The 24,796-nt window shown below is 48.1% G+C and overlaps 1 protein-coding gene across 1 annotated transcript in view; it reads right to left on the reverse strand.

Annotated features, from left to right (window-relative positions):
• Positions 1 to 24,796, reverse strand: part of LOC115641515 (butyrophilin subfamily 3 member A1-like) — a 90,472-nt gene that overhangs the window by 63,652 nt on the left and 2,024 nt on the right. The window contains exon 2 of the mRNA XM_030544720.1: positions 6,421 to 6,511. Within this exon, the coding sequence (XP_030400580.1) occupies positions 6,421 to 6,490 (70 nt within the window). The 5' untranslated portion in view covers positions 6,491 to 6,511. The remainder of the gene's footprint in view (positions 1 to 6,420; positions 6,512 to 24,796) is intronic.

Below are 24,796 nucleotides of genomic sequence, written 5' to 3' on the forward strand. Positions count from 1 at the left end.
TTGCAGTCTGGGGTATTAGGCATCTGTGGGAGCACCAGATGGAGAAGCATTTCCACTTTTGCAGGTAAATCTTAGGAGTGCAGGAGGACAGATCAGGCTAATTCATGGGATTGAAACCATGAAAGAACATCACAGTCAGATGGAGTTTCCAGAGCTGTGGATGAAGAAGCCGACCGCAGTTCTGGGAGAGGAGATGAGGTCTGTCGGGGAGAGGACGGGGACGACAGATGGGCATGCGTAGCTTGGGCCATGCTGGGGCAATAAGTATGACCTGGGCCTTGTCCTCTGTGATGTTGCATAGAACCCTGTATATGACTGGAATCAGTGGAAAAGCGTACATGAGGGAGTTGTTCCAAGGAATGAGGTGTGTTTCTGAGTCCTGCTCTGGAGCAAAATAGATGGCATTTGCAGTTTTGAGGAATGGAAAACAGGTCTATCGACAGAGTGCCCCAGTGGGAGGAGAGCTGTCAGGGTATCGAGGGATGTAATTCTCATTCGTGTTTCTCAGAGAAGTGTCTGCTGAGTGTGTTGGCAGTAGTGTTGTGACACGTGGGCAGTTAGGAATCAGTGACTTTTATGTGATGATGTATGCACCAATTCCATAGTTTAATGGACCTTGGGCATAGGAAGTGAGATTGTGCTCCTCCCTGCCTGACAGCTCGGTGTTCTAGGAGATTGATGTGCAGATCCATCTCTGACAGGGACCAGCAGCTCCGTTGCTTGTGGTCACCTTAGTGTGCTTCGCAATCTATCTAGGAAGTGACCATGGTCAGCATGAGTACAGGGGAGTGTGGATGGAAGGGAACATCCGTGCATAGATTCTCTGATTTTGTCTACCAATGTAGGGAGGCCAATACATTCAGTAGTGGAGTCAGTGTTATGAAGAAACTATGTCTGTGGGGTTGGATGAATGTATATATGGAAATAGGCATCTTGTAAGGTGAGGGCTGTGATCCAATCCCCTTGTGCAATGTGGGTATTATTGTGCTCAATGTGTCCATCTTGAATTTTTGTACATGTACAAACTTGTTCAGTTGGTATAGGTCCAATATAGGTCTCCACCTCCCACTTTTCTTTTGGGAGTAGAATCCTTTTCCCCGACATTGCGTCAGCACATGTTCAACTGCATTTAGGTGGAGAAGATGAGCCACCTCCATGCAGAGAAGGTGCTCATAAGCGGGGTCCCTAAGAGGGACAGGGAAGGAGAAAGGGTGGGCTGGGAATATAGAAAGGTATAGAGTAAACTGACTGTGCTATTTCCAGGACCCAGAGGTCCTACATGATCTGTTGCCAGACATGGTGGAAAGTCTGGAGGCGGTAGCCAAATGGGCAAATAGGCAGCGGAATCAAGGAATAGCTGCATATATCCCTAACCAGCACTTCAAAACTGTTTATTACCCAATGGTGGGACGTAGTAGACTGCGCCTGGTTTTGCTTGCGTCTAGGAGGTCTGTTGCGGTTTTTCCTAGTGTCATATGGTCTGGACTGGGGTTGGTGATATTGTTATGTGCTGGGCCTTTGCTGAAGTTGATACCCTTGTCTCCAGGGGAGGGACGGGTATATGCCCAACGTGCGCAAAGTGACTCTAAAGTCTTTCATAGTGTAAAAGATTTTTTTTTTTGAAAAGAGGTTATCTTTGTCAAAGGGGAGACTCTCCACTTTGGACTGCAAATATTTGGGGATACTGGATGGCAAGAGCCGACATGACCAGCGCATCACCACTGTAATGGTGCAAACTGCTGGATCAGTCATGTCCATGGATCCTTGTAGTGCCATCCTAGACACCAACTGACCTTTGACGAGGACTAACTGGAAGTCCGCTCTCCTGTTCTCCGGTATATGGGAGGCAAATCAAAGAGCTTCTTGTAGTTGTCATATCACAGCTTGCAAGGAGAGTGGAATAAGTTTGCAATTCTAAATTGCAAAGTAGAAAACTATAAACCTTGCGGTCCAGAACGTCAAGACATTTGAGGTCCTTTTCCTGTGGAGTGGACCGGTAGCATGGCTGCTTTGTTCTGTGCGTCGCTGCATCAACCACAATAAAATTGGGTTGTGGGTGGGAAAATAAGAAATCGATGTCCCTCGCAGGCACGTAGTATTTATGTTGAGCTTTCTTGCATGTTGGTGAATGGAGGCGTGGTCTGTGAGAGAGCACCAGCTGGTTCTAGGAGAGCTTTCTCTATGGGTAGTGCTATCTTTGAAGGTGCAGAGGGCTGGAGGATTTTGAGAAGCCTATGTTGTGTCTCCTGGACTTCCTCCAAAGGGATGTCCTGGCTAAGTGCCATTCTCTTAAAAAAGTTCCTGAGGGTATGGCTACATTTGACATTTGACATTTCAAAGCGCTGCCACGAGTGTGGTCGGAGTGCCAGCGCTGGGAGAGAGCTCTCCCAGCGCTGCACGTAAACCACATCCCTTATGGGTGTAGCTTGCAGCACTGGGAGCCGCGCTCCCAGCTCTGCAGCACTGTTTACACTGGAGCTTTACAGCGCTGTATCTTGCAGCGCTCAGGGGGGTGTTTTTTCACACCCCTGAGCGCGAAAGTTGCAGCTCTGTAAAGCGCCGGTGTAGCCATGGCCTGGAATTGCATAAAGTCGTCCATGTTTCGTGGAGGTGGAGGCATAAGGACGAGTTCTATGGCTGATGACGAGGCAGGAGCCAGTAAAACAGGGAAGAGTTCATAGCTCACGTCTTCAGGAAGGGGTTCAGGAGCTCTAGATGTTGATAGAGCTGGGGATATAGGCGTAGGACAAGCTTGCAGTCCAGTAGAAGGGGCTCAAAGAGAAGCAGTGGCAGGAGCCGACTACGGGTACCACGGAGGCCAGGGCACCAGGTATGAAAAAAATGGGTCCCGGCCACTGGGGGACAAAGTAGGGAAACTGAGGCTGATTCTTATGATGCCCCATGTCTTAGGGGATGTATGGTTCCAGTGGTGGGGGGAAGACTCAGTCAGGGAGAACTCTGCCTGGCTGCTGTGTGCCTTTCTCATTGTCAGGTCATGTGGGGAGAGTTGCTGTTCAAACAATGAGTGCTCCCTGGCCCAAGCAGAGAGTCAAGATTAGGGGCCACAGAGATATCCTGCTTATGCAGGAATTGTTGCTGCTCCCTAGGCTGGTGTGCTGCAGAGTGTGAAGTTTGAGCGGCAGACTGGATTGATTTTAGTTTCACTTTTGCAGGAGCTGACAGCCCTTTGTGAGAGCCCTGCAGGAGGTCTGAATCTGCTAGGGGGTAGTAGGCAGGCTCGTTGTCCATAACAGGTCCACTGTCGGTGCCGGGGGAACCGAGGCCGAGGAGAGCTTTCCTCTGCAGGAAGTCAGGTCCCTGCTTTTGAGCCCAGTGAGAGTTGCTTGTAAAGTGCATGGGCGGTCAGAGTTGCCTGCTCACAGAGCTGACAGCACCAAGGGTAAAGGCCCTGCAGGAGATCCTTTACCCTCTTGAGTGTCTCTGAGAGGAGACATTAGGGCTTCCTGCCTCTTCACATGAGAGGGTGAAGCCAGGCTCCCGGTCGGTTCTGACCTGGCAAGGGAGCAGGTTTACTGCCCTGCTCCATAGGCAGCTCCAGAGTTTCTTGCCTCTGCTCCGGAGAGAGTGAAGCCATGCTCCCAGTCGGTTCGGACCTGGCCGGGGAGCATGAGGGAGAGGGTTTACCATTGCCCGTCTCCAGAGGCGGCTGCAGCGATTTCTGCATGAGAAGTAGTTTCAACTGCAGGTCCCTGTCAGGACCAGCCCTGGTTTTGAGGCTTGTGCAGTGGACACACTTGGCAGGGGCATGTGTCTCGCCAAGGCACTTCACACAGCGTGAGTATCCATAGGACATTGGCATAAAGTCCTGACAGAAAGCACATTTCTTGAATCCTGAAGCCCCTGGCATTATTGCACTAGTAATATCAGGGGACAGTGTCTCAGTGGGAGACAAACTTGACGGGATTTTTTTAAAACTAAGTAATTATTCTAAAGGAAGGGAAACAACTGGGATCGGGGCGGCTCCAGGCACCATCACATCAAGCACGGCGGCAGGCAAGATTGTCTTCGGCGGCTTGCCTGTGGAGGGTCTGCTGGTCCCATGGCTTCAGCAGTCCTCCCACAGGCGGGCCTCCGAATCCGCGGGACCGGGAGCCTCCCGCAAGCAAGCCGCCGAAGACAACCTGCCTGCCGTGCTTGGGGTGGCAAAATATCTAAAGCCAATCCTGGCTGGGATGTTACTAACTAACTATTTCTAGGTTCTTTGTAATTGTTTCCTTCAAAAACCAGGGAAGAGGATCAGCACTGCTCTGAGCCCCGTCTTCGGCCGAGGACGGTTGAGAAGGAACTGAGGAGGGTGAGGGGACACACACGCTCAGGAAGATTCCAACAAGATGGGAGATCCTAACTGAGTGCGTGCGTCTTTACCAGGCACTGCTACCGAAAATCTCCGACAAACGGAGCTGGGACACACCCTCACCTACAGTGGAGCACCCACAGGGACAGCACTCGAAGAAAAACTATATATTCTTATATCTTATACTAATGTGTGAGGACAAATGTCAAAGACTCTGTGTGTTGCTTCTGCCCAGTCAGATGTGTTTGTTAGTAAAATGAGAAAGGGATAAGAAACAGAGCAGAGCTAAAGTGCTACAGGGTATGGTGGGAGTATAATATATGAACATACACTGGAGGCTGCCTGGCTCCTCTCTCAAGCCCAGGTCAAGCAACCAGTTAGGAAGCTTTATCCCTTGCTTGGCCACAAGGATTCACTGCCCTACTCAGAACAGTATTCCTATTTATTTAGTCCCATAGACCATGCTGCCCTGCACTGGAGTTCTTGTGACTCTGGCCAATAGGGCATGCTGACCTGCACAGGAGGGCAGCCCTATTGGTGCTGTACCATTGACTCTAGCCATTAGGTCATACTGCCCTGTGCTGAAGGGCAATCCTATTGACTCCAGCCACTAGGCCAGATGGTTCTGAACCTAAGGACGGCCCCTCCTTAACCCTCACAATTATGCTATACTGCCCCAAGAGGAGGTGCAGTCCATTGGACTTGGCCGCAGGGCCATAATGCCACCAATAATGTGTGATGGGCATATCTTTCCCTCCAAAGCATGACTGAGTCAGGGCTCAGCTGGTACAGACATGCAGTGAGTGACAGGAAAGAAGACAGGGCATCACTGAGCTAAACAAAATTCCCTAAGTCATACGTAGCTCATAACAGAAGGTTCCTGAGGCTGAGTCATGTGTAGCTCAATTGAGTTACTCTCAGTATGGAAGCAGTGCAGTCATACCACAGTTGACACAAGCTAGTCCTCCAATGCACTGCCCCATGGCACCCAGTTACAAGTTCTTTCCACTGCAAGCAATTCTTTGATGACCAAGTTTCAGATTCACATCGACCCACAATGGTTGCTGAGGGGCTACCTCGGAGGGCTTCTACCTGGCCTGAGGTATCGAATCTTTGATGGACCTTTGGGCCGATGCACGTCCCTTCCATGGATTCAATACCTCAAACAGAAACTGACTCAGATGGGGATTCACCATTCCGGTAATCTGCGTCTGCAGGAAATTAAGCATCTGAAGGTGATTTATGTCTGCGGAATAGCTGTGTCTGAAGGGTCTCCAGGCTTGTCCATCCCACCATGGGGCATGTAGAGTAATTACTGCCGAGCTGCAGCACTGTGTGGTTACTGTTGGGGAGGGATAAAGGTCAGATTTTCAAAGTCACAAAGGAGATTTTTGATACCAGTGTAGCCAGCTCTTGGACAACCGTGTGTTATTCATAAAGCTCCAGCTCCTGGAGCCACATGATCCTGCGAGAATGTCAGCTTCATTTAAAAAGAAAAAAGTCAGCATCTAGCTCTAGTGGTTGCAGAGAAAAGCTTGCCAATCTGACCCAAGTGTGACCAAAGCCTCAAAAACAAGGGAAACGAGAACACCCTGAAAGGTAATGTTGGTTTGGCTTGGCTTTAAAATCTGATGATTTTTTCAGACAATCTCCTAATTTTTGAGGCCTGAGTCATGGTGGTTAAAGACTTGGGGTTGGTGACACTGCAGCTCCCATTCATCCTAGTGGGAACTGGGCACTCCAATCCCTCAGGCAGCTGAGAAGGTCTCAGCCTTGCAGGCCATGAGAATATAGGTTCCCAGTGGGGAAGGTGGAGCAGCACAGTGCCTTCAGGTCCCACGGCAGGACAGGAAAGGATCCAGAGGCAGCAGGAGCTGGGTGACTTGCTGTAAGATCTGACAATCCTGCTACCCAGAGCTAGGACACACCGCGGTCACCCCAATGTCATCCCCTCCCCACAGCCTCCTGGGCCTGACCATTTTACTCTGCAGGACTCAGAATGGGGGAAAAGTCAGTGGTCCTCAGATGCCCCTACCTCAGCCCTGCAGGGGGCAGCGTACATGGGGGGACAGGGAGGGAAATAATTGGGATTCAAACATTTTTACCAGAGAGAGAACATGGCGTCAGGAGCAGGATCCCCAGGTTACACACACAGAGCTGCCACCACGTCACCATGGGGACACTTCGGGCAGGGACCTGCAAGGAGAGAACAGGGATGGTTAACACTCCCCAGACTATGTGAAGGGCCGGCAGTGCAGGGAACATGCCCCATCCATCGTCTGACCTGACTCACTCTGTTCCTAGCCAGAGCAGCTCCCCAGGGACAGGAGAGGATTTCACCCCTCCCAGGCTGCTCTGCCGCCTGCCAGGCCTGGCACTAGGAATTTCTATCATTGTGATATTCCGTGTATCCACCCTCATTTCCTCCCCTTGTCGGTTCTCTGACCATACATTGGTGCAAGTGCCCCCGATACCAGTGCAGGGTGAGCCTGCAGCAGAGCAGGGCCACTTCTGAGGTAACCCCACTGGTATCCACATTGCTTTCCCGACTGCAGAAGAGGCCTTGATTTTGTGCCTGCCACCACCTTGGAAAACACAGCCAATGCGTGATCCAGGGCTCTCTACAACTAACTGCATGAGGCTCTACAGCATGAGCTAAAGAGCCAGGCTGTGCAGCTGGGGCTGTAACAGACTCGTGTTGTATGGATCAGGTCCAAAGGGGCCTGTCTCACATCCTGGCCAGTGGGTGACATCTAGGCACCTTCCTACAGGGTCAGCTTGGCCAGATGTCACCCACCTCTGTAAGTGACGTTGCCCACGGACAGGGATGGAGTTGGCAATGACTGTGACAGACACCAGGGGGCGCTGTAAGATACCTGCTCCCCCCTCCCCTGACATCAATTGGAGACTATCACATCAGTAGACATTACAGCAAGATACACAGTGAGAGGTCAGGAAGCACCATCTCAGCTCTGCACAGAGTGTCAGGTATCATCCTGCCCCCAGTTCTCCAATCCGTATACAGTGTCAGACTGGATGGACACAATGGGCTTTTCTGACCTTAACATCTGTGAATCTATTTCTGTTTCACTTCCAGCTCTCTCCAAAATGATCCATCATGTGCATGGTGCATTGAAAACTGTATTGGAATTGTAAGCTGTCACTGTAAATGAGGGTTTTCCTGGTCCTGCAGGCAGGCAGGGGGCTCTGTAGAGAAGTGTGTGATCTGGGTCCAGCAGCAGACAGATGTACAGAGAACAGCCTAGAGCAAAGTGGGTTGACCTGGGCATCTCTGCTTTAGGGAGCAGTCTGTTTTGTCTCTCTCTGTTTTGGGTCCTTGTGTGTTATCATTCTAGATTCTAAACATTAAAGCTGTGTTAAGCTGCAACCTTCCAGCCAAAGGATTTATTCTTATATCTAACTCCTCTGTGTGTGCCAGGAGCATAAGAATGGGCACCTTCCCCCCAAAGAGACCTCCCTTCTGAGCGGGGGAATGACATGAACAGCAGGAGTGCAGGATTGAGGCTTAGGCACTATTGGCCCATGCTCAGTGCAGTGTTAAAGCCTAAGTACTGTAGGCCCATGACGTGGGCATGGTTAAGGCCTAGGCACTATGAGCTTGTGCTCAGGGCCCCAGGAGACTCTTGTCTTGCATTTAGAAGAAAACATAAGTTTATCAGTTGTGTGTGTGAGGAGAAAAGCTCAGAATCACGCTCTGGATTTAATGGTGTGACAGTCTGTATCCCTATATGCATCCCTTTCATAAGACCATGATAAATCTTGTACAAACTATGCCTTCAGAGCTATCGTTTAAAAACTCAAGGTTTGCTGATCATTATCATCCTGGTAAAATATGTGTGGCAACACTGTATGTAAAATTATAAGCTTCTACGATATAAAACATGTTCCAAGTCTGGGGAAGCAGCCTCAAACCTGTTCCTCAGAGAAAAGGTTAAACAACACTTCAACTAAATGACAACAAGATCAAGTGGACCATCACCTAGTTAAATGGCCACTCCCCACACTCCACCCTGCCCCCAGGTTAGGATGCAGCTGTTCTCTAATGGTACCAAGTATAAGAGATGTGATTCCTCAGGCACACTCCATCAACTGGATGAAGAGATGGGAGAACATAGGCCTTTTCTCAAAATAATATTTCGGCTTCCACTTCTCATTTTCTTTCATCATCCATATGGTTTCATTGTCGTGAGATTTCAGCAAGTTTTCAGTGACTGGCAAATTAGATCTGCTCCTTTTTCCCATTAACAGCTGAGCTGGAGAAGAGCCATTCTCCGGAGCTGTACTTTGGTAAATCAATAAAGCTTTATGAAAATCATTCCCACAGTCAAATATCTTTTTCATAAGGTTCTTTACTGTCTATACAGACCTTTCCATGGATTGATTCAATTGGGCGTAATTTAGATTTGATGTTTTGTGATTAAAATCCCAGTCTAAAAAAAATTGACTAAAATGTGCACAGGAAAATTGCAGCTGATTATCACTAAAGACTTCATCTGGAAATCCATATCTGGAAAAGATTCCCTTCTTGCCAGCTATCACTGACTTACTATTAGTACTATGCAGTGTGCAAATTTTTGGATACAGAGAATAATAGAATGTGATTATTAAATAGTCTTTTGATTGCCAGGTAAATCAGTCACTGCCGACCTTCTCATAAGGCCTTTGTGGAACTAGATGAGGTCTCAGTGGCTCTGCTTGTTGGCATGTATTGTATTTGAATCATGAAAAGCAGTTTCCTACTTCATTAGTAATGCTGTGTATTGACCACTGTTGGAAGACAGGCTACTGGGCTAGATGGATCCTTGGTCTGATGCAGTATGGCTATTCTTATGTTCTTATGTGATTGATCTGCAGCCAAATATCACCTCTCATGCTCATTGTTTGCATTTCTCAATTCCTCCGTAACCCTCCTGGATCTTCTATAGCAGGGCAGAAAAGGTGGGGGAGTTGGATTGTATGTAAGAGAGCAGTATGACTGCTCAGAACTCTGGTATGAAACTGCAGAAAAACCTGAGAGTCTCTGGATTAAGTTTAGAAGTGTGAGCAACAAGGGTGATATCATGGTGGGAGTCTGCTATAGACCACCAAACCAGGGGGATGAGGTGGACAAGGCTTTCTTCCAGCAGCTAACAGAATTTACTAGATCACAGGCCCTGGTTCTCATGGGAGATGTTAATCACCGTGATATCTGCTGGGAGAGCAAGACAGCGGTGCAAAGACAATCCAGGAAGTTTTTGGAAAGTGTAGGGGACAATTTCCTGGTGCAAGTGCTGGAGGAACCAACTAGGGGCAAAGCTCTTCTAGATCGGCTGCTCACAAACAGGGAAGAATTAGTAGGGGAAGCAAAAGTGAATGGGAGCCTGGGAGCCAGTGACCATAAGATGGTTGAGTTCAAGATCCTGACACAAGGAAGAAGGAAGAGCAGCAGAATACGAACCTTGGACTTCAGAAAAGCAGACTTTGACTCCCTCAGGGAACTGAAGGGCAGGATCCCATGGGAAAATAACATGAGGGGGAAAGGAGTCCAGGAGAGCTGGCTGTATTTTAAAGAATCCTTATTGAGGTTTCAGGAAAAAAACATCCCGATGTGTAGAAAGAATAGTAAACATGGCAGGCGACCACTTTGGCTTAACAGTGAAATCCTTGCTGATCTTAAATGCAAATAAGAAGCTTACAAGAAGTAGAAGATTGGACAAATGACAAGTGAGGAGTATAAAACTATTGCTTAGGCATGCAGGAGTGAAATCAGGAAGGCCAAATCACACTTTGGAGTTGCAGCTAGCAAGAGATGTTAAGAGTAACAAGAAGGGTCTCTTCAGGTATGTTAGCAACAAGAAGAAAGTCAAGGAAAGTGTGGGCCCCTTACTGAATGGGAGAGGCAACCTAGTGACAGAGGATGTGGAAAAAGCTAATGTACTCAATGATTTTTTTACCTCTGTCTTCACAAACAAGGTCAGCTCCCAGACTGCTGCACTGGGCAGCACAGTATGGGGAGAAGGTGACCAGCCCTCTGTCGAGAAAGAAGTATTCAGGATTATTTAGAAAAACTGGACGAGCACAAGTCCATGGGGCTGGATGTGCTGCATCCGAGAGTGCTAAAGGAGTTGGCAAATGTGATTGCAGAGCCATTGGCCATTATCTTTGAAAACTCGTGGCGATCGGGGGAGGCTCCGGATGACTGGAAAAAGGCTAATGTGGTGCCCATTTTTTAAAAAAAAAGAAGAAGGAGGATCCGGGGAACTACAGGCCAGTCAGCCTCACCTCGGTCCTTGGAAAAATCATCGCTTTTGATACGGTCTCCCACAGTATTCTTGCCGGTAAGTTAAAGAAGTATGGGCTGGATGAATGGACTATAAGGTGGATAGAAAGCTGGCTAGATCATCGGGCTCAACGGGTAGTGATCAACGGCTTCATGTCTAGTTGGCAACCATTTTCAAGTGGAATGTCCCAAGGGTTGGTCCTGGGGCCGGTTTTGTTCAATATCTTCATTAATGATCTGAAGGATGGCGTGCACTGCACTCTCAGCAAGTTTGCAGATGACACTAAATTGGGAGAAGTAGTAGTTACGCTGGAGGGTAGGGATAGGATACAGAGGGACCTAGATAAATTAGAGGACTGGGCCAAAAGAAACCTGATGAAGTTCAAGAAGGAGAAGTGCAGAATCCTGCACTTTGGACGGAAGAATTCCATTCACGGTTACAGACTAGTGACCAAATGGCTAAGAAGCAGTTCTGCAGAAAAGGATCTAGGGGTTACAGTGGACGAGAAGCTGGATATGAGTCAACAGTGTGCCCTTTTTGCCAAGAAGGACAATGGCATTTTGGGCTGTATAAGTAGGGGCATTGCCAGCAGATTGAGGGATGTGATCATTCCCTTCTATTCAACATTGATGAGGCCTTATCTGGAGTACTGTGTCCAGTTTTTGGCCCCACACTACAAGAAGGATGTGGAAAAATTGGAAAGATTCCAGCAGACTTTCCCACTCCAAACTGGTTCGCGACCAGTCAGTCGCTGTCTGGAGTTGCCAGCTTCCAGATTGCAATAGCCACCCGCTTCTCCTCTGGCAGGGCAGCTCTCAATCTCTTTTCCTTGCACCGCAGGGTAGGGGTGAGCTCCTCACACGTCCCATGAAAGTGGCTTTTCTCATCTGAAAGTTCTGCAGCCACTGCTCGTCATCCCAGACTTGCATGACAATGTGATCCCACCACTGAGTGCTTGTTTTCTGAGCCCAAAAGCGACGTTCCACGGTGCTGAGTATGTCTGTGAATGTCACAAGCAATTTTGTGTTGTACGTGTTACGCGACTCGCTGTCATCGTCGGACTCCTCATTGTCACTTTGGATCTTGAGGAATAGCTCAACTGCCAAATGTGATGAGATGGCGAGACTTGTCAGCATACTCCTCAGCAGTTTGGGCTCCATTTCCTGCAGACCGAAATGGAACACAGATCACGCTGCACAGAAACCGTTGAAAGATGGTGCCAAACGTGGATGGAAACAGAGAGATTGCTGGGACGTGAAGTGATGCATCATGGGTCATTGGGAGAGGAACCAGAATGTCCCGCACCCTCCGCCCCCTTCCCACAACCCACGGTGCCAGAATGGGAAGAGGTGCTCTGTGGGATAGCTGCCCATAATGCACCACTCCGAACACCACTGCAAATGCTGCAAATGTGGCCACGACAGTGAGCTGGTAGCTGTCAGTGTGGCCAGACTGCAGCGCTTTCCCTACTCAGCTGTACGAAGACAGGTTTAACTCCCAGTACTGCATAGCTGCAAGTGTAGCCATACTCTCCATTCTTCTCTTATTTTTTGCAATTTCCTGTTAATTACTACGGGAATTGACTTTACAGTCCGATCTACATAGGCTTGCATCTCTATCACCAAGGTCTTCTCTGATTTTGTAGCAGGAGTCACTATTCTAGAAAGTGCATCTGCCGTGAACATGAATTTACTGGACATGTAGGTCACAGCCAAACCATATTGCTCCTGCTTTATCATCGTTCTATGAATCATTAAGGTACAGTCATTTAATGGTTTTCTAAATAACGCTATCTAGGGTATATGGTCCACTGCAAGTTCCACAGTCTGGCCATAAATATATTGATTGAATGTCTCACAGGCAAACAATATTCCTAAAAGCTCTTCGTGTGTATCTGGTTTCTGCCTCAGTCAGTGATTTGGATGTCACTGGTTGCCAAAAGTCCTCATTTGTCTGTAGAATCACTGCACCTAACACAGACTGCTGAAATTTTAAAGGCCTGCCTGGTGTGTGGAATTGCAGCACTGGCTCTTGTATTAGTTGTTGTTTCAAATTGTGCCATGATTCCTCCTGTACCCAGTACCATTCACGTTTATTCTCTTGCAATTACTCCAAAGACGCTACTTTTGTAGGTAGATTAGGTATGAATTTTCCAAGACAACTAACCATTTCCAGGAACCTTTGGACATCTTTCTTTGCCTGGTGACATTGCATCATTTCAATAGCTGAAACTTTTGTCTCATCAGGTCTTACACCTTCCTTCAAAATAATATCTCCAACAAAAGTCAATTCTGTAACCCCTAAAACACATTTCTCCGTATTTAGTGTCAAATTTCAGCACTGCTTGCATCCAAGACTTCCTAAAGTCTACCCCAGGTGGTGATGTCATCCATTTAATTTTGAAACTGTTAATATGTTCATAGATCATATTAGGCTTTGTGGTACACTTCTGATGCTGGAGCTATGCCGAAGAGTAAGTGTACAAATCTGAATCTTCCAAATGAGGTATTAAATGTAATAGCTTTGAGGTTTCTTGAATAATTTTAGCTGCCAAAATACTGAGGATGCATAAAATATTGTGCATTCACAAGTTGAGCCATAATCTCTTCTCCAGCTGGCAGTCTAAAGTGTTCTTTTCTTATAACCATGCTGTGGTCTCTAGGATCTAATCATATGCGTAGCTGGCCATTGTTTTTTTTCACAATGACTAGCGAGCTCACCCATTCCATTGATGCCTCAATTTTTTGTTTTACTTGCATTGCTTCCATCCTTGTGAGCTTAACCTTCAGTTAATCACAGAGTGCAAATGGCACCTTTCTACATGGATGGATAAATGAAGGGACCTGTTTGTTTATCCGGATTGTATGCTCACCCTATAATCAACCCACCAGATCATGATTTTCCCGAATGAGTGCCTCATAGCCACATTCAGTATGAACTTTTAGTGAGAGCATCAGTTGTACGAACCTGAGTTTTTCACAGGCAGCCAGGCCTAAAATTGGTGTCACCTCCTTTGGTATCACAGTGAAGGGAACCTTTATGTGGTGTTTTTATAGTTGATACTAGCAGTGAACCTCCGTTTCACTGGTACATTTATTCCAGAAAAAATGGTTAATTTTATTTTTGTTGATCCCAGTTTTGGTCTTTTTTCAGTCCCTCATAATCTTGTTCAGTCAGAATATTAACCTGAGCTCCTATGTCCAGTCTGGGTGGAATAACTGTTTCATTCACTTTCATAAGCAGTATCCAGTCCCTCTCATCAAGTTTGTTTGATTCCAGTACATCTCTTCAACACGGTTGTCTTCAGCTGCAGACACTTGACTTTTCTGTCTTTGGGATCTGCAGCATTTTGCAAAATGATTCCCTGCACCCCCCATATGTGTCACAGTTTCCCAAAGTCAAACACTGTTTGGGGCCATGCTGTGATCCACACCTTGGACATAACAGTCTGTACCCTATCTCCCCACTAGCAGAGATTTTCATAGTGAGTGGTTGCACTCTTTGATTTGACCTATTCTGGCTGTATTCTTTTGTGCTTAGTACATAGATAGCCCCTTCTGGTGAATTCAGCTATATCTGGCTTGTACTTTCACAGTTTCTGCTGCCCTGCGGATCTGGAGAGCGTTTTCTAAAGTTAAATCAGCTTCACGGAGCAGGCTCTCTCTTAATACATTGTCTTTAATACCGCAAATGATTCTATCTCTGACCAGAGATTCTGTCAGTGTGATGCTGTGGTTAAGAAAGGTGACCATTTATATCACTGATGTTACCACACTTCCATAACTCTTATACAGAGTATATCATGGAAGGTGTCAATGGAAAAGTTACGGTTCGCTAACTATGATTATCCTGTTTATATTCATGTATCATCTTTGTATCTGAAGATGTGAATATTGGCCATGTATTTTGTTAGAGTGCTTATTCCTTCACTCTCACCCTTCCCTGGTCCTTCTCGCATGAACAGAGAGCAACAATACCCGAAGTCTGAAGGTGCTACAGGCACACTCTTTTGGCTCCCAGGGCCATGGGGGTGCCTCTGTTGCAACCCGCTTGACTTCTGCATCGGCCAGATTATTCCCTTTGCTTAGGGGTCCTGTTTCCTTGTGTGTCTTTACCTTTATGACATTGATCCATGTAAAACGATGACTGAGCTCCTCCACTCGCTTCCACCAGTTAGCATGCTTGATTGTAGAGCCATTTGTTGCCCTGAAATGATTATCTGCCCACCATCTCAGCATTAATGTGGCCCCACGAAATACATAATCGGAATCTACCACCACCCAACATTCTGGCTCAAATTTGGGATTCACTGCATTTAAAGCTGTTAGCAAGGCTGCCAGTTCTGCCTCCTGAGCTGACCTTGCTTCCAGTGAGAAACCAATGGTGCTGACTGTCTCATTTCCTCTGATTCCCATAACAGCTAAACCTGCAGTTTTCTGTACCCCCTGATACCTACATCTTCCATCTAAAAAACATACCAGTGTCCCCTCCTTTACCTGATTGGGGTTAGCTGCCCGAAACACCTGATGTTGGGTTTTACCTGGGCTGGCTTTACATTGGTGTGGGGTGCCAGCCAGATGTAATCCAGCTACCCAGACTATGGGTTCCTTTAACACTTCTGCTATTATGTTTTCTGTCTGTAGCGCCAGCAACCATTTGGCAATACGCTGCCCACTTACTTGTCCCTGTAAGATAGTATGCATGTTTAACAGCCTCAGGGGGTCATGATGAGATTGGACTATTAGTTTCTGCATCCTTGTGAGGTATTTGAATTTTCCTACCCCCCAGTAGGTGCACAACAGCACCTTTTCACACCATCCATACTTCAGTTCCACAGCACTTAAAAGTCGAGAGGCAAAGGCCACAGGTCGGTCCTTTGCTCCATTCTCCTGTGTTAATGCACAACCAATGGTATTGTCAGATACCAAAGGGTACAAATAAAAAAGTTTCTCCCCATCCGGGGAGACCAGCACTGGAGCACTGGCCAGGTTTTCTTTAGTGCTCTCACTGCCTCAGTACACTCTTCCGACCATTCCCAAGTTGAGGCTTGGGTTAGGTCAAGTAGAGGCTGGGCTATTTTTGCATAATTGGCCACAAAATCCCTGCAAAATCCAGTTAGACCCAGAAAACTTTGCAAGCTTTTAACATCCGTAGGCAGTGGTAGGGACTGGATCAGTTGCACCCGTCCCTTATTGATTTCCCTTCCCATTTGGGACACTTCCACTCCTAGGTAGGTCCATCTTGTCTGTCTTATCTGAGGGTATGGCTACACTCGAAACTTCAAAGCGCTGCCGTGGGAGCGCTGCTGCAGCAGCGCTTCGAAGTGTGAGTGTAGTGCCAGCACTGCACGTACTCCACATCCTCATGGGGTTTAGCTTGCAGCGCTGGGAGCCGGGCACTGTTTACACTGATGCTGTACTGCACTGAATCCTGCAGCACTAAAGGGGTGTTTTTTTCACACCCCTGAGAGAGAAAGTTGCAGGGCTGTAAAGCGCCAGTGTAGCCATGGTCTGAGCCTTTTTCCCATTGACCTTTAACCCTGCTTTTGCCAAAGCTTGCAGGACCTGCTTGGTTAGTTTCCTGTCTTCCTCCTCTGTCTTTGACATTAGCAACAGATCATTTACATATTGTATGCACCTTGCTGAATCCACCCCCTCCAGAGCCTGTCTCATGTATTTGTGAAAAATTGCAGGGGAGTCCCGATATCTCTGGGGTAGGACTGTCTAGCAGAATTGTCTGCCCTCCCACGTGAATGCAGTTTTATACTGACACGGGGTAGCTAGTGGCAGAGACCAAAACCCATTTGCTATGTCCAACACAGTGAAAATTCGGAATTGGGGGCCAATGCAGGCTAGCATTTCAGGGTATGCTGCCACTGGAACATTTAGTGCCCTGTAATCCACAGTGAGGCTCCAGGTGCCGTTCGGCTTTCTCACTGGCCAAACAGCAGCATTACAAGGGGATGCAACCGCTTTAATTAGTCCCCTCTGTTTTAATTTCCCAATAGTTGCCCCCACACCTGCCAATATCTCCTGAGGAATAGGGTATTGTTTCTGTGGGGGAGGGTCCTCTCCCTCTAGCATTACCTCCATGCTGCCTCTACCACAATTCAGGTTATCCGTGGCCCACACAGGGATGTGTTCCCACCCAGCCGGGGGTGGTGGGAGGGCATGTGCTGCTTTAATGGTCATAGTGGCTATCCCCAAAGGAATAGTATAGCCCTGACCGTCCTGCGTCTGCCCCAATAAACACACCCAATTGGCTAAGTCCAGTACAAGTTCCAGCTTATGTAAATCTCCTGCCCCCAACAGATTTAGCACATTATTACAACCCCACGTAATCTCCCCTTCCCCCCAGACTCCTTTGATCTGTCCCCGCCTCAGGGTTAACTGTGTCTCCCCTCCTGTTGCCCCTACAGTTGTCACAGTTCCTTCTGAGGGCCTCCCTTGCCCCCATGTGGTTAAGCTGATGGCTGCTCCAGTGTCTATCAAAAAATCCCTCATGGGATTCCCTTCGATAGCCCCCTGGAGCGTGGGGTGACCAGATGCATCCCGTCCTAAACTGATAACATGGACAGGATGCCTCCCAGGGCACCCTTACATCGCAGCACCCACCTCTGTCCCTCCCACTGGTTCACAGGGGAGGCGGGGGTCCTGGCACCAAAGACATTCCTGTCTACAAGCAAGATTGTGTGTCTGGCATTTCAGGCAGTTCCAGTCCCCTGGCCTCCGGGGCCACGTTCCCCCTGATCTGGTAAGATCCTGGGTAGTCAGTCTAGCCTGCAGTCTCTGAATCTGTTGCTCTATAGCTGCCCGCTCGTCCCTGACTATCCCCCCAAAGCCACGACCTCACCCTCTACCTCCTCCCCTCCAGGCTGACCCACCCCTTTCCACCTTGTACTGATCCCCTTCAGTAATAACATGGACCGGCTCTCCCCCCTGATACATCTGCCTCCACATATCTGCCTGTTCCAGAAACTGGGGGAGCTGTTTGGGAGCAAGTTGATGATACTGCAGCCTTAAATGTCCCACGAACTGAGGATCGCTCAGCTCCAACCATTTTTCCAGCAATTCCACACCCCTACCATGCTCCACACCCCCACCAGGTCCTGGTGCCCCTGTCTGGGGTATTACCCATGGACCATATAGGGGATCCACCCAGCACCGTGCCCTGCCTGTATGCGATTAAGTGTATCTTGCCCTGTTTCCCCAGGGATTCGCTTCATCTTATGCATCCCCGCAGTACCAGAGTACACCCCAAACAACTGTTTTGCCACCTGTCCAGGAATTAGAAATGGGTGTGCCACTCCTGCCACATCAATTCCTAAGGTGCCCCGTCCCAAAAGACTACACCATATGATCACCTGGTCATCACGCGTTAGACCCTCCATCTCCCTGCCCACCTCCACTAGTCACAGCACAAACTGATCCCAGTTCTCCTGGGGTACCTTTCCCAAACGGCCCAGTACTGCCTCCCGGTCCTTCAGGGACAAGGGGCGGATTTCTGCCTGTTCTACTACTTATGGGGCATGATCCCCCCACCTGCAACTGGAGCCACTATTCCTGCCTCCTGTAGTTCCTCCCAGGTAGCCTCTGTCACAGGGGCTGTAACAGTGGATCGCTGGCTTACAACGTCCACTGGCAGTGGTGGGTACAGTGTTTTTTCAGGATAGGATGGTGGAGGTGTCTCCTTCAGCTCCATTAGTGGGGCGGATGGTCTTGGGTCCCCAAGTCCATTGCCCCCATGTTTACATTGATACAAGTCTCCTACTCTCCCCAGCAGTTCATCCCTCTCTCTCTGGATTGCCTCACAAGACTCCTCTGTCCGTGCAGCATCCTGTGCCTTCAAATCTGCCACCTCTACTGCTAACACAGATTTGTCTGTTAAAATCTGCTGCTGATCCACAATCCCCTCCAAATCCTTAATGTGTTGGAGGAGACTGGCTTCCCTTTTTACCCAGTATGTCATCCCAGCACACAAACCTTGTAATACCATTTCCTTTTTCCAACATTCCTTTCCCTTGGAGTCTCCCAAAACCTCCCCTATCTCCTTCTCAATCTCATCTCAGGTGGATCCCTGCACCTGGTATGGGCCGTGGTTCTTCCTTATCCATTTGTTCAAAAAATCTGTCACCCCAGCTTGCCAGAACCTGCAACTACCATCACGAGAGTTCGCCATGCTCCCTCCAAGCAGCTGCGCGGACTGCTGGAGAAGGGGACTCACAGGCTGCCACTCACCTATCCAATGCGATGCATCTGAGTCACCGGCACCAAGATGTTAGAGAGCTTATTCCTTCACTCTCACCCTTCCCTGGTCCTTCTCGCATGAACAGAGAGCAACAATACCCAAAGTCCAAAGGTGCAAACAATTCAATGTTTATTGGGGTGAACTTCCAGCAAACTTAAATTCAAGTTCCTTTTCCTTATTTTCGAATCCCAACTTGCTTCCTGTTTGCCCCTAATTTATACAGTAATATTTTCAGCTATACCTTACCCAATCATTCTACTGAAATTTACCTAACCAATCCTAACGTATTGTAACATGATTAGCTAACCAATTATATCCCACCACCTTAATTAGTTTACACCTAGCAAAATTAATTATATAGCAAACAGAAACAATCACAGAACCAGACAGAGACCATGCAGATAACCATACAAAACAATACAGAACTGAGGATTTCAAAACTACATCTATACAGACATAAGGGTTCTCCAGCTGTGTCTATTGCTAAGTAAGTTCTTACCAGACAAAAAACTATCAAACTAAGTTTCTAGCCTCTTCCCTTTCTCTGGAGGTGATAGATCAAATCACCTTCCTAACAGTCCCAGATTGCCTTATTTTAAAATAACTAGTTTGAAATGTGAGGATGTGACCATACATTTCCCAGTTTATGGCTGCTAAAGAACCAGACCTCAGACTGTCCCAGTAAGAGAAGGCCACTACAGATATAGTAATTTTTGATTCTTTCTTTTATACCTCTATAACTAGCTAAGTGATAAAAATACACCTAAATTCTTAAAGTATAGGCCTTTGTAAACAGGCCTGAATATCTATATCCTAACATATTTGTATCTCCGATCTGTTCTTGGGGTGACACCCTCCAGATGGATTTGCATCAGGGCTAGACATCTCTGTGTTGAGAGCCCATCAAGGACTCCCCACTCTCACAATGGACCATAGAAGAAACTCATCTGATCCAGACAGCTCTTCCTGAGGATGCCTCAGAGAACGAGGAGCCAGTGGTCACCCCCTGCGAGTCAGCAAACCATGTAAAGACATGAGATGTGCTCATGTGACCTTGGACTCCATCTTGGGCCAGTAACTTTTCACAGACAGAGACTCTGGGACTTGTTTGGGACAGTAATTTTCCATGCACATGGCAGAGAATATAAAAGACACCTAAGACCTTTCCATTTTGCTTCTTTCCTGCACTGATTCTCTGGACTGTGGATTTACAACTAAAAGGAGCATCTTGAACTTAGGACTGAGGGCCTTCCAATCTTTTGGAAGTTACCAGAGGAACATTACAAGCCAGCAGTCTATTCCAGCATTGCTACTTGCCTGATATAAGGACTCTGCAATCATTTGTATGTGTATGATCTAGTAACCATTTATAACTCTCTTCTTGTCTTTTATTAATAAATCTTTAGTTGGTTTACTAAGGATTGACAGATCGTGTGATATTTGGGTAAGATCTGAAATATGTATTGACCCGAGTGTATGTGTCTGATCCTCTGGAATTAGTAAGCACCTGTGTGACTGGGGAGAGTGACCGCACGGGTTAACCCTTCTTTCCTAGCAGAGGAAGCCACGCCCCAGAAGCTCTGCTGGGCATGCTCCAGCTGGAGGACAGGTATAAAAGCATGCAGAACAGCTCGGTCTGGGCTGACTGCCGGAGGAGAAGGAGGCATGCTGCTAGCTCCTGAGGAGGGAGAGCCTGCGCACCAGGATCCAGAGGCCAGCCAAGCTGAGATACTCCCTCAGATCCTGATGGAGGACATCACAGGAGAACAGCATGGAGGACCCCTTGCAGCAGAGAAGCTGGCATTCATGGTAGGAAGTGACCCAGAGGAATCTTAGGGGCAAACAGCATTAGAGTTGCATAGCCGCTCAGCGTGTTATGGGCAGATCCTCACCGAGCGAGTGGCAAGGGGAGCTTGCCACTACCAGGGCCCTGGGCTGGGAGTGGCAAGGGGAGCTTGCCACTACCAGGACCCTGGGCTGGGACCTGGTGGAGAGGGTGGGCCTGAGTCCCCCTACCACTTCACCCCCAAACCGTGAGGAATCCTAGAGACTCATGCCATTAGGTAATGCTGCTCCCACGTGTGTGGAGGGAGTGAATTGTATGGACTCTGGCTGCTAGGCTGCACTATCCTGCTTACGAGGGGGTTTGCATGGACTCTGGCCATTAGGAAGCACTGCTCCCATGTGGGGGAGCAAGTGGCATGGACTCCAGGTGCTTGGCCGTGCTACCCCGCTTGCGAGGGGGACTGTATAGACTCTGGCTGCTGGGCCACCCTACCCTACCTATGAGGGGGACTGTATAGACTGCAGCCATTAAGCGGCACCACTCTCACATGGAGAGCGATTTATATGGACCCTGGCCTTTTGGCCACACTACCCGGGTTCTTGGGGCAAGGTACATGGACTCTGGCCGATCAGTCGCACGACCTCACCGGCCAGGAGTGATTGGGTGGAAGGAGGCCATTAGGCCGTAACTGGCTGCCCACAGAGAGACAGACGTGGGAACGTAAGAGTGGCGAGGTGACAACACCACCTCTCACCCCTGCCACAAAGGGGTGCTGCGGTGCCAGGCCTGCCACAACCTCACATATGGTGAACTAGGTTTTCAATAACCCCTCACCATATTAGACCTGTTTATCTGGATGGGAACCAAGGGCTGGAATGCTTAAGAGAGACTGTGTGTAGATCCTGGTTAACCACTGTGGTACTGCAGAAGCTATTCTGTTACTGGCTTAGTGAAGCTAATTGTACAATAAACACCAGTTTGGGGATTGTGTCCCTACTTCTTGCTGTCTGCCCCTCAGTGTGGTATTTTCAATGTGACTCATCCCAGCTACACAGTCACAGTCAGCTCACCAAAGTCACAAGTTTTACTGACTCTCCTTAATCCTCTGATATATTGATCCATGATGTCATCAGTTTTTTGCATGCATATAAAAATGTTGTATCTCTCAATGTTCTCATTTCTTTTTGGTATGCAATATTCCTCAAATTTAGTCAGTATTTTACTTAACTTCATGCTTTCACCTTCTTCAAACTTAAAGTTGTTATAATTATCCAATGCTTCCTCCCCAACAACATGCAAAAAGACTGATGATTTCACTTTCTCATTTTTCTCTTCTTCCCTGTAGCTGCTAAATACAATTCAAATCTCTGTTGGAATTTCTTCCAATTCTCTGCAACATTGTGGGACAATGGCAGACTGGATGGCATTTGCAACACATCCGTGTTTGGCTTTCTTCTCTTCTTCAGCTAGTCAAGCTGCTATTGTGCTCATAAAATACATACAAAAGCTTTTGTTTGTTCTCTGGATGCTGCTCCACCTGCTCCCCTTTCCTTTGCTTTCAGTTTCACATACAGAAATTGACCTCAAAATGACTTTGTCAGTCTCTTTCTCATTCAGCCCTTCTGACACCATGGAATGATTTCGGGGTTCATCAAACAACGACTCAGTGAGTGAGAAGGGAATCAAACCTTCATTAAAAACAAACTAGAGCGTATCTGTGGCGAACTGTCATGCACAGTTACATGGTATTATCCAACTTTGTTTCCAAGGTGCAGCTCAAAATTAATATATTCATAATACCACCCTTTTGCAGGAGCCTGTCTAACTTATACTCTTGCACAAATGTATCTCTACAACTGGCACCTCATTGCTAAGGGAAGCAGTTGGACTAGGGGGCAAATCCTTGTTAATGCCACAACCTTTCTTGGGCAGGGGAGGGGACCCATGTGCTGGCCCTATCTCTGTATGAGGGGAAGGGGGGACCCTGTTACTCCCACTAGTAGTGGATAGGCCTATGTTGGGCCCCATTTCAGGGAGACCATAGGGCCCTGCATTGCCTCAATCCAGCCCCACTCTCTGCAGAGCTCCCAGGTGGCCCAGGGAAGAGGGATTGGAGTCTGTCCCCCATCCAAGTGCTCTCTGTTATCAATGCATCTCTGGCCCAGCCCCAGAGCAACGGGTGAGCGTAGGTTTCTGGGCAAAGGGGTTCTCTGAGAGTCGCAGAGCTGGGGCACAGCAGGTGCTGGGCATTCTGGGAGGCTGGTAACAATGGTTGGTTGGGGGGTTTTTGAGGAATTTTTTTTTCATTGAAAAGTTTTCCTGAAATCTTCCAATATTCTGACAAAATGACTCAAACCAAAACAATAATGGTTTGAAACAGGTTGGAAATTCAGTTGAAATGAAATCATAATTTTTTTATTTCAATTATTAGTTTTTTCCTTCTTAAAAGACAAACATTTTTCATTTTTATTCCTGTAGACTGGAATCAAAATTAACATTTTTGCTGTGACTCATTTTATTGAAAATTTTCAAATGAAATGAAATTTTTTGGTGAAAATATTCATACACTATTGAATGCCATTTTTTCATTACAAACATTATTGATGAAACATTCTTGACTAACTCTAGTTTCCAGCTTCTTTACAGGGCTCTTATTCAGCCTAATAACACAGGATAAAACACTGAAAAAGCACCTAAGTCCCATTGGTTTTCAATAGGAGTTAAGGGCCAGATACACAATGGGCAGGGCCGGTGCAACCATTTAGGCAGTTGCCTAGGGCGCCAAGATTTGGGGGCGCCAAAAAGCAGAGCCCCCCAATTTTTTTTAAAATGGTTGAGCAGCCGCTGCTGCTGGGACAGAGAGGGAGTCTGAGCTGCCTCCGGCAGCGGCAGCCGGCAGCCCAGGGCCCGCCCTGGGTCAGGGGGCTGCCGCGGCAGCCAGCAGCCCAGGGGGTCCCCTGGGTCAGGGCGCCGCTGCAGCAGCCCAGAGGTTTGGGCTGCCTGCGGCACGTTGACCCAAGGGAATCCCTGGGCTGCAGGCAGAGGTTCAGAATCCCTCTCCCTCCCAGGGGCTCCAGCCTATGCCATTTTTCTCATTGCTGGCGGGGGCGCCGGCGGCTGGGCAGAGCTGCGCAGCTCTGCTTAGGGCACGTGGTAGGAGCCCTGCGAGGGCTGCATGACACCAGGGCTTCTGGAGGAAAGGAGGGGCTGCCCCCTGGCTCAGCCTCCACCTCAGCCCCAGCAAGGGGCATGGAGAAGAAAAGAGCCTCAGCGGTGGTCTGGTGGAGCGAAGGAAGAAAGAGGACCCCGATGCTCATGTGTTGGGCAAGGTAAGCAAGTGCTTCCCCACAGCTTGGCCTCAGGTACCTGTGCTCCTGCCCCCTTGGTCCTTGGCTGGTCCCTGCTCCTGCTCCCCTTGTGCCTGGATGGCTGGAGAGAACAGCAGCCTGCAGAGCTGAGCTGCCCCAGTGCCCCCAGGCACCTCCCTGACCCCATTCCTCCCACAGCCCTGACCCCCAGCTCCTAGTCCAGTCCCTCTGAGCTGGAAACCCTGTGACCCCATCCTCCCCACAGCCCTGACCCCCAGCTGACAGATAGACCCCCACAGCAGACCCCCAGCTGTCCCTAACACAGTTATTGCTCTTCGCATCCTCTTGACTCTCCCAGTTTCTGTGGCCAGTGGTGAGCAAAGCTTCTCGAAGCCCAAGTTGATAAAAACATACATGCGAACATCAATGTTGCAACAAAGACTTGTTGGGCTATCTACCTTGTCACTAGAACATGACATTGCTCACAGCATTGACTTGGAGGAACTTGTTTCTAAATTTGCTAAACTTAAAGCGCGGAAACATAAATTCTAAATTATAACATGTTATAACATGACTGTGTATTGTGTACAATGTATGTGATTTTTTTTTGGGAGGGGGACGCAAGATGGAAGTTTCGCCTAGGGCGCAAAATATCCTTGCACTGGCCCTGACAATGGGACATAGATAGTTAAAGGTCTAACTGTTCTGACAGCATCTACCAGTTCAGGCTCTGCTTTAAGGACATCTGGGGTCAAAGAGAGAGAGACACACAAACTGTGGACATGTAGCCAGAATACCTAAGAATCTTTGGCTGGAGCACCCACCTGGGTGTTGGAGAACCAGGTGTAATTTTCCCCCA

The sequence above is a fragment of the Gopherus evgoodei genome, unplaced genomic scaffold, assembly GCF_007399415.2.
Source record: "Gopherus evgoodei ecotype Sinaloan lineage unplaced genomic scaffold, rGopEvg1_v1.p scaffold_35_arrow_ctg1, whole genome shotgun sequence".
Taxonomy (NCBI): domain Eukaryota; kingdom Metazoa; phylum Chordata; order Testudines; family Testudinidae; genus Gopherus; species Gopherus evgoodei.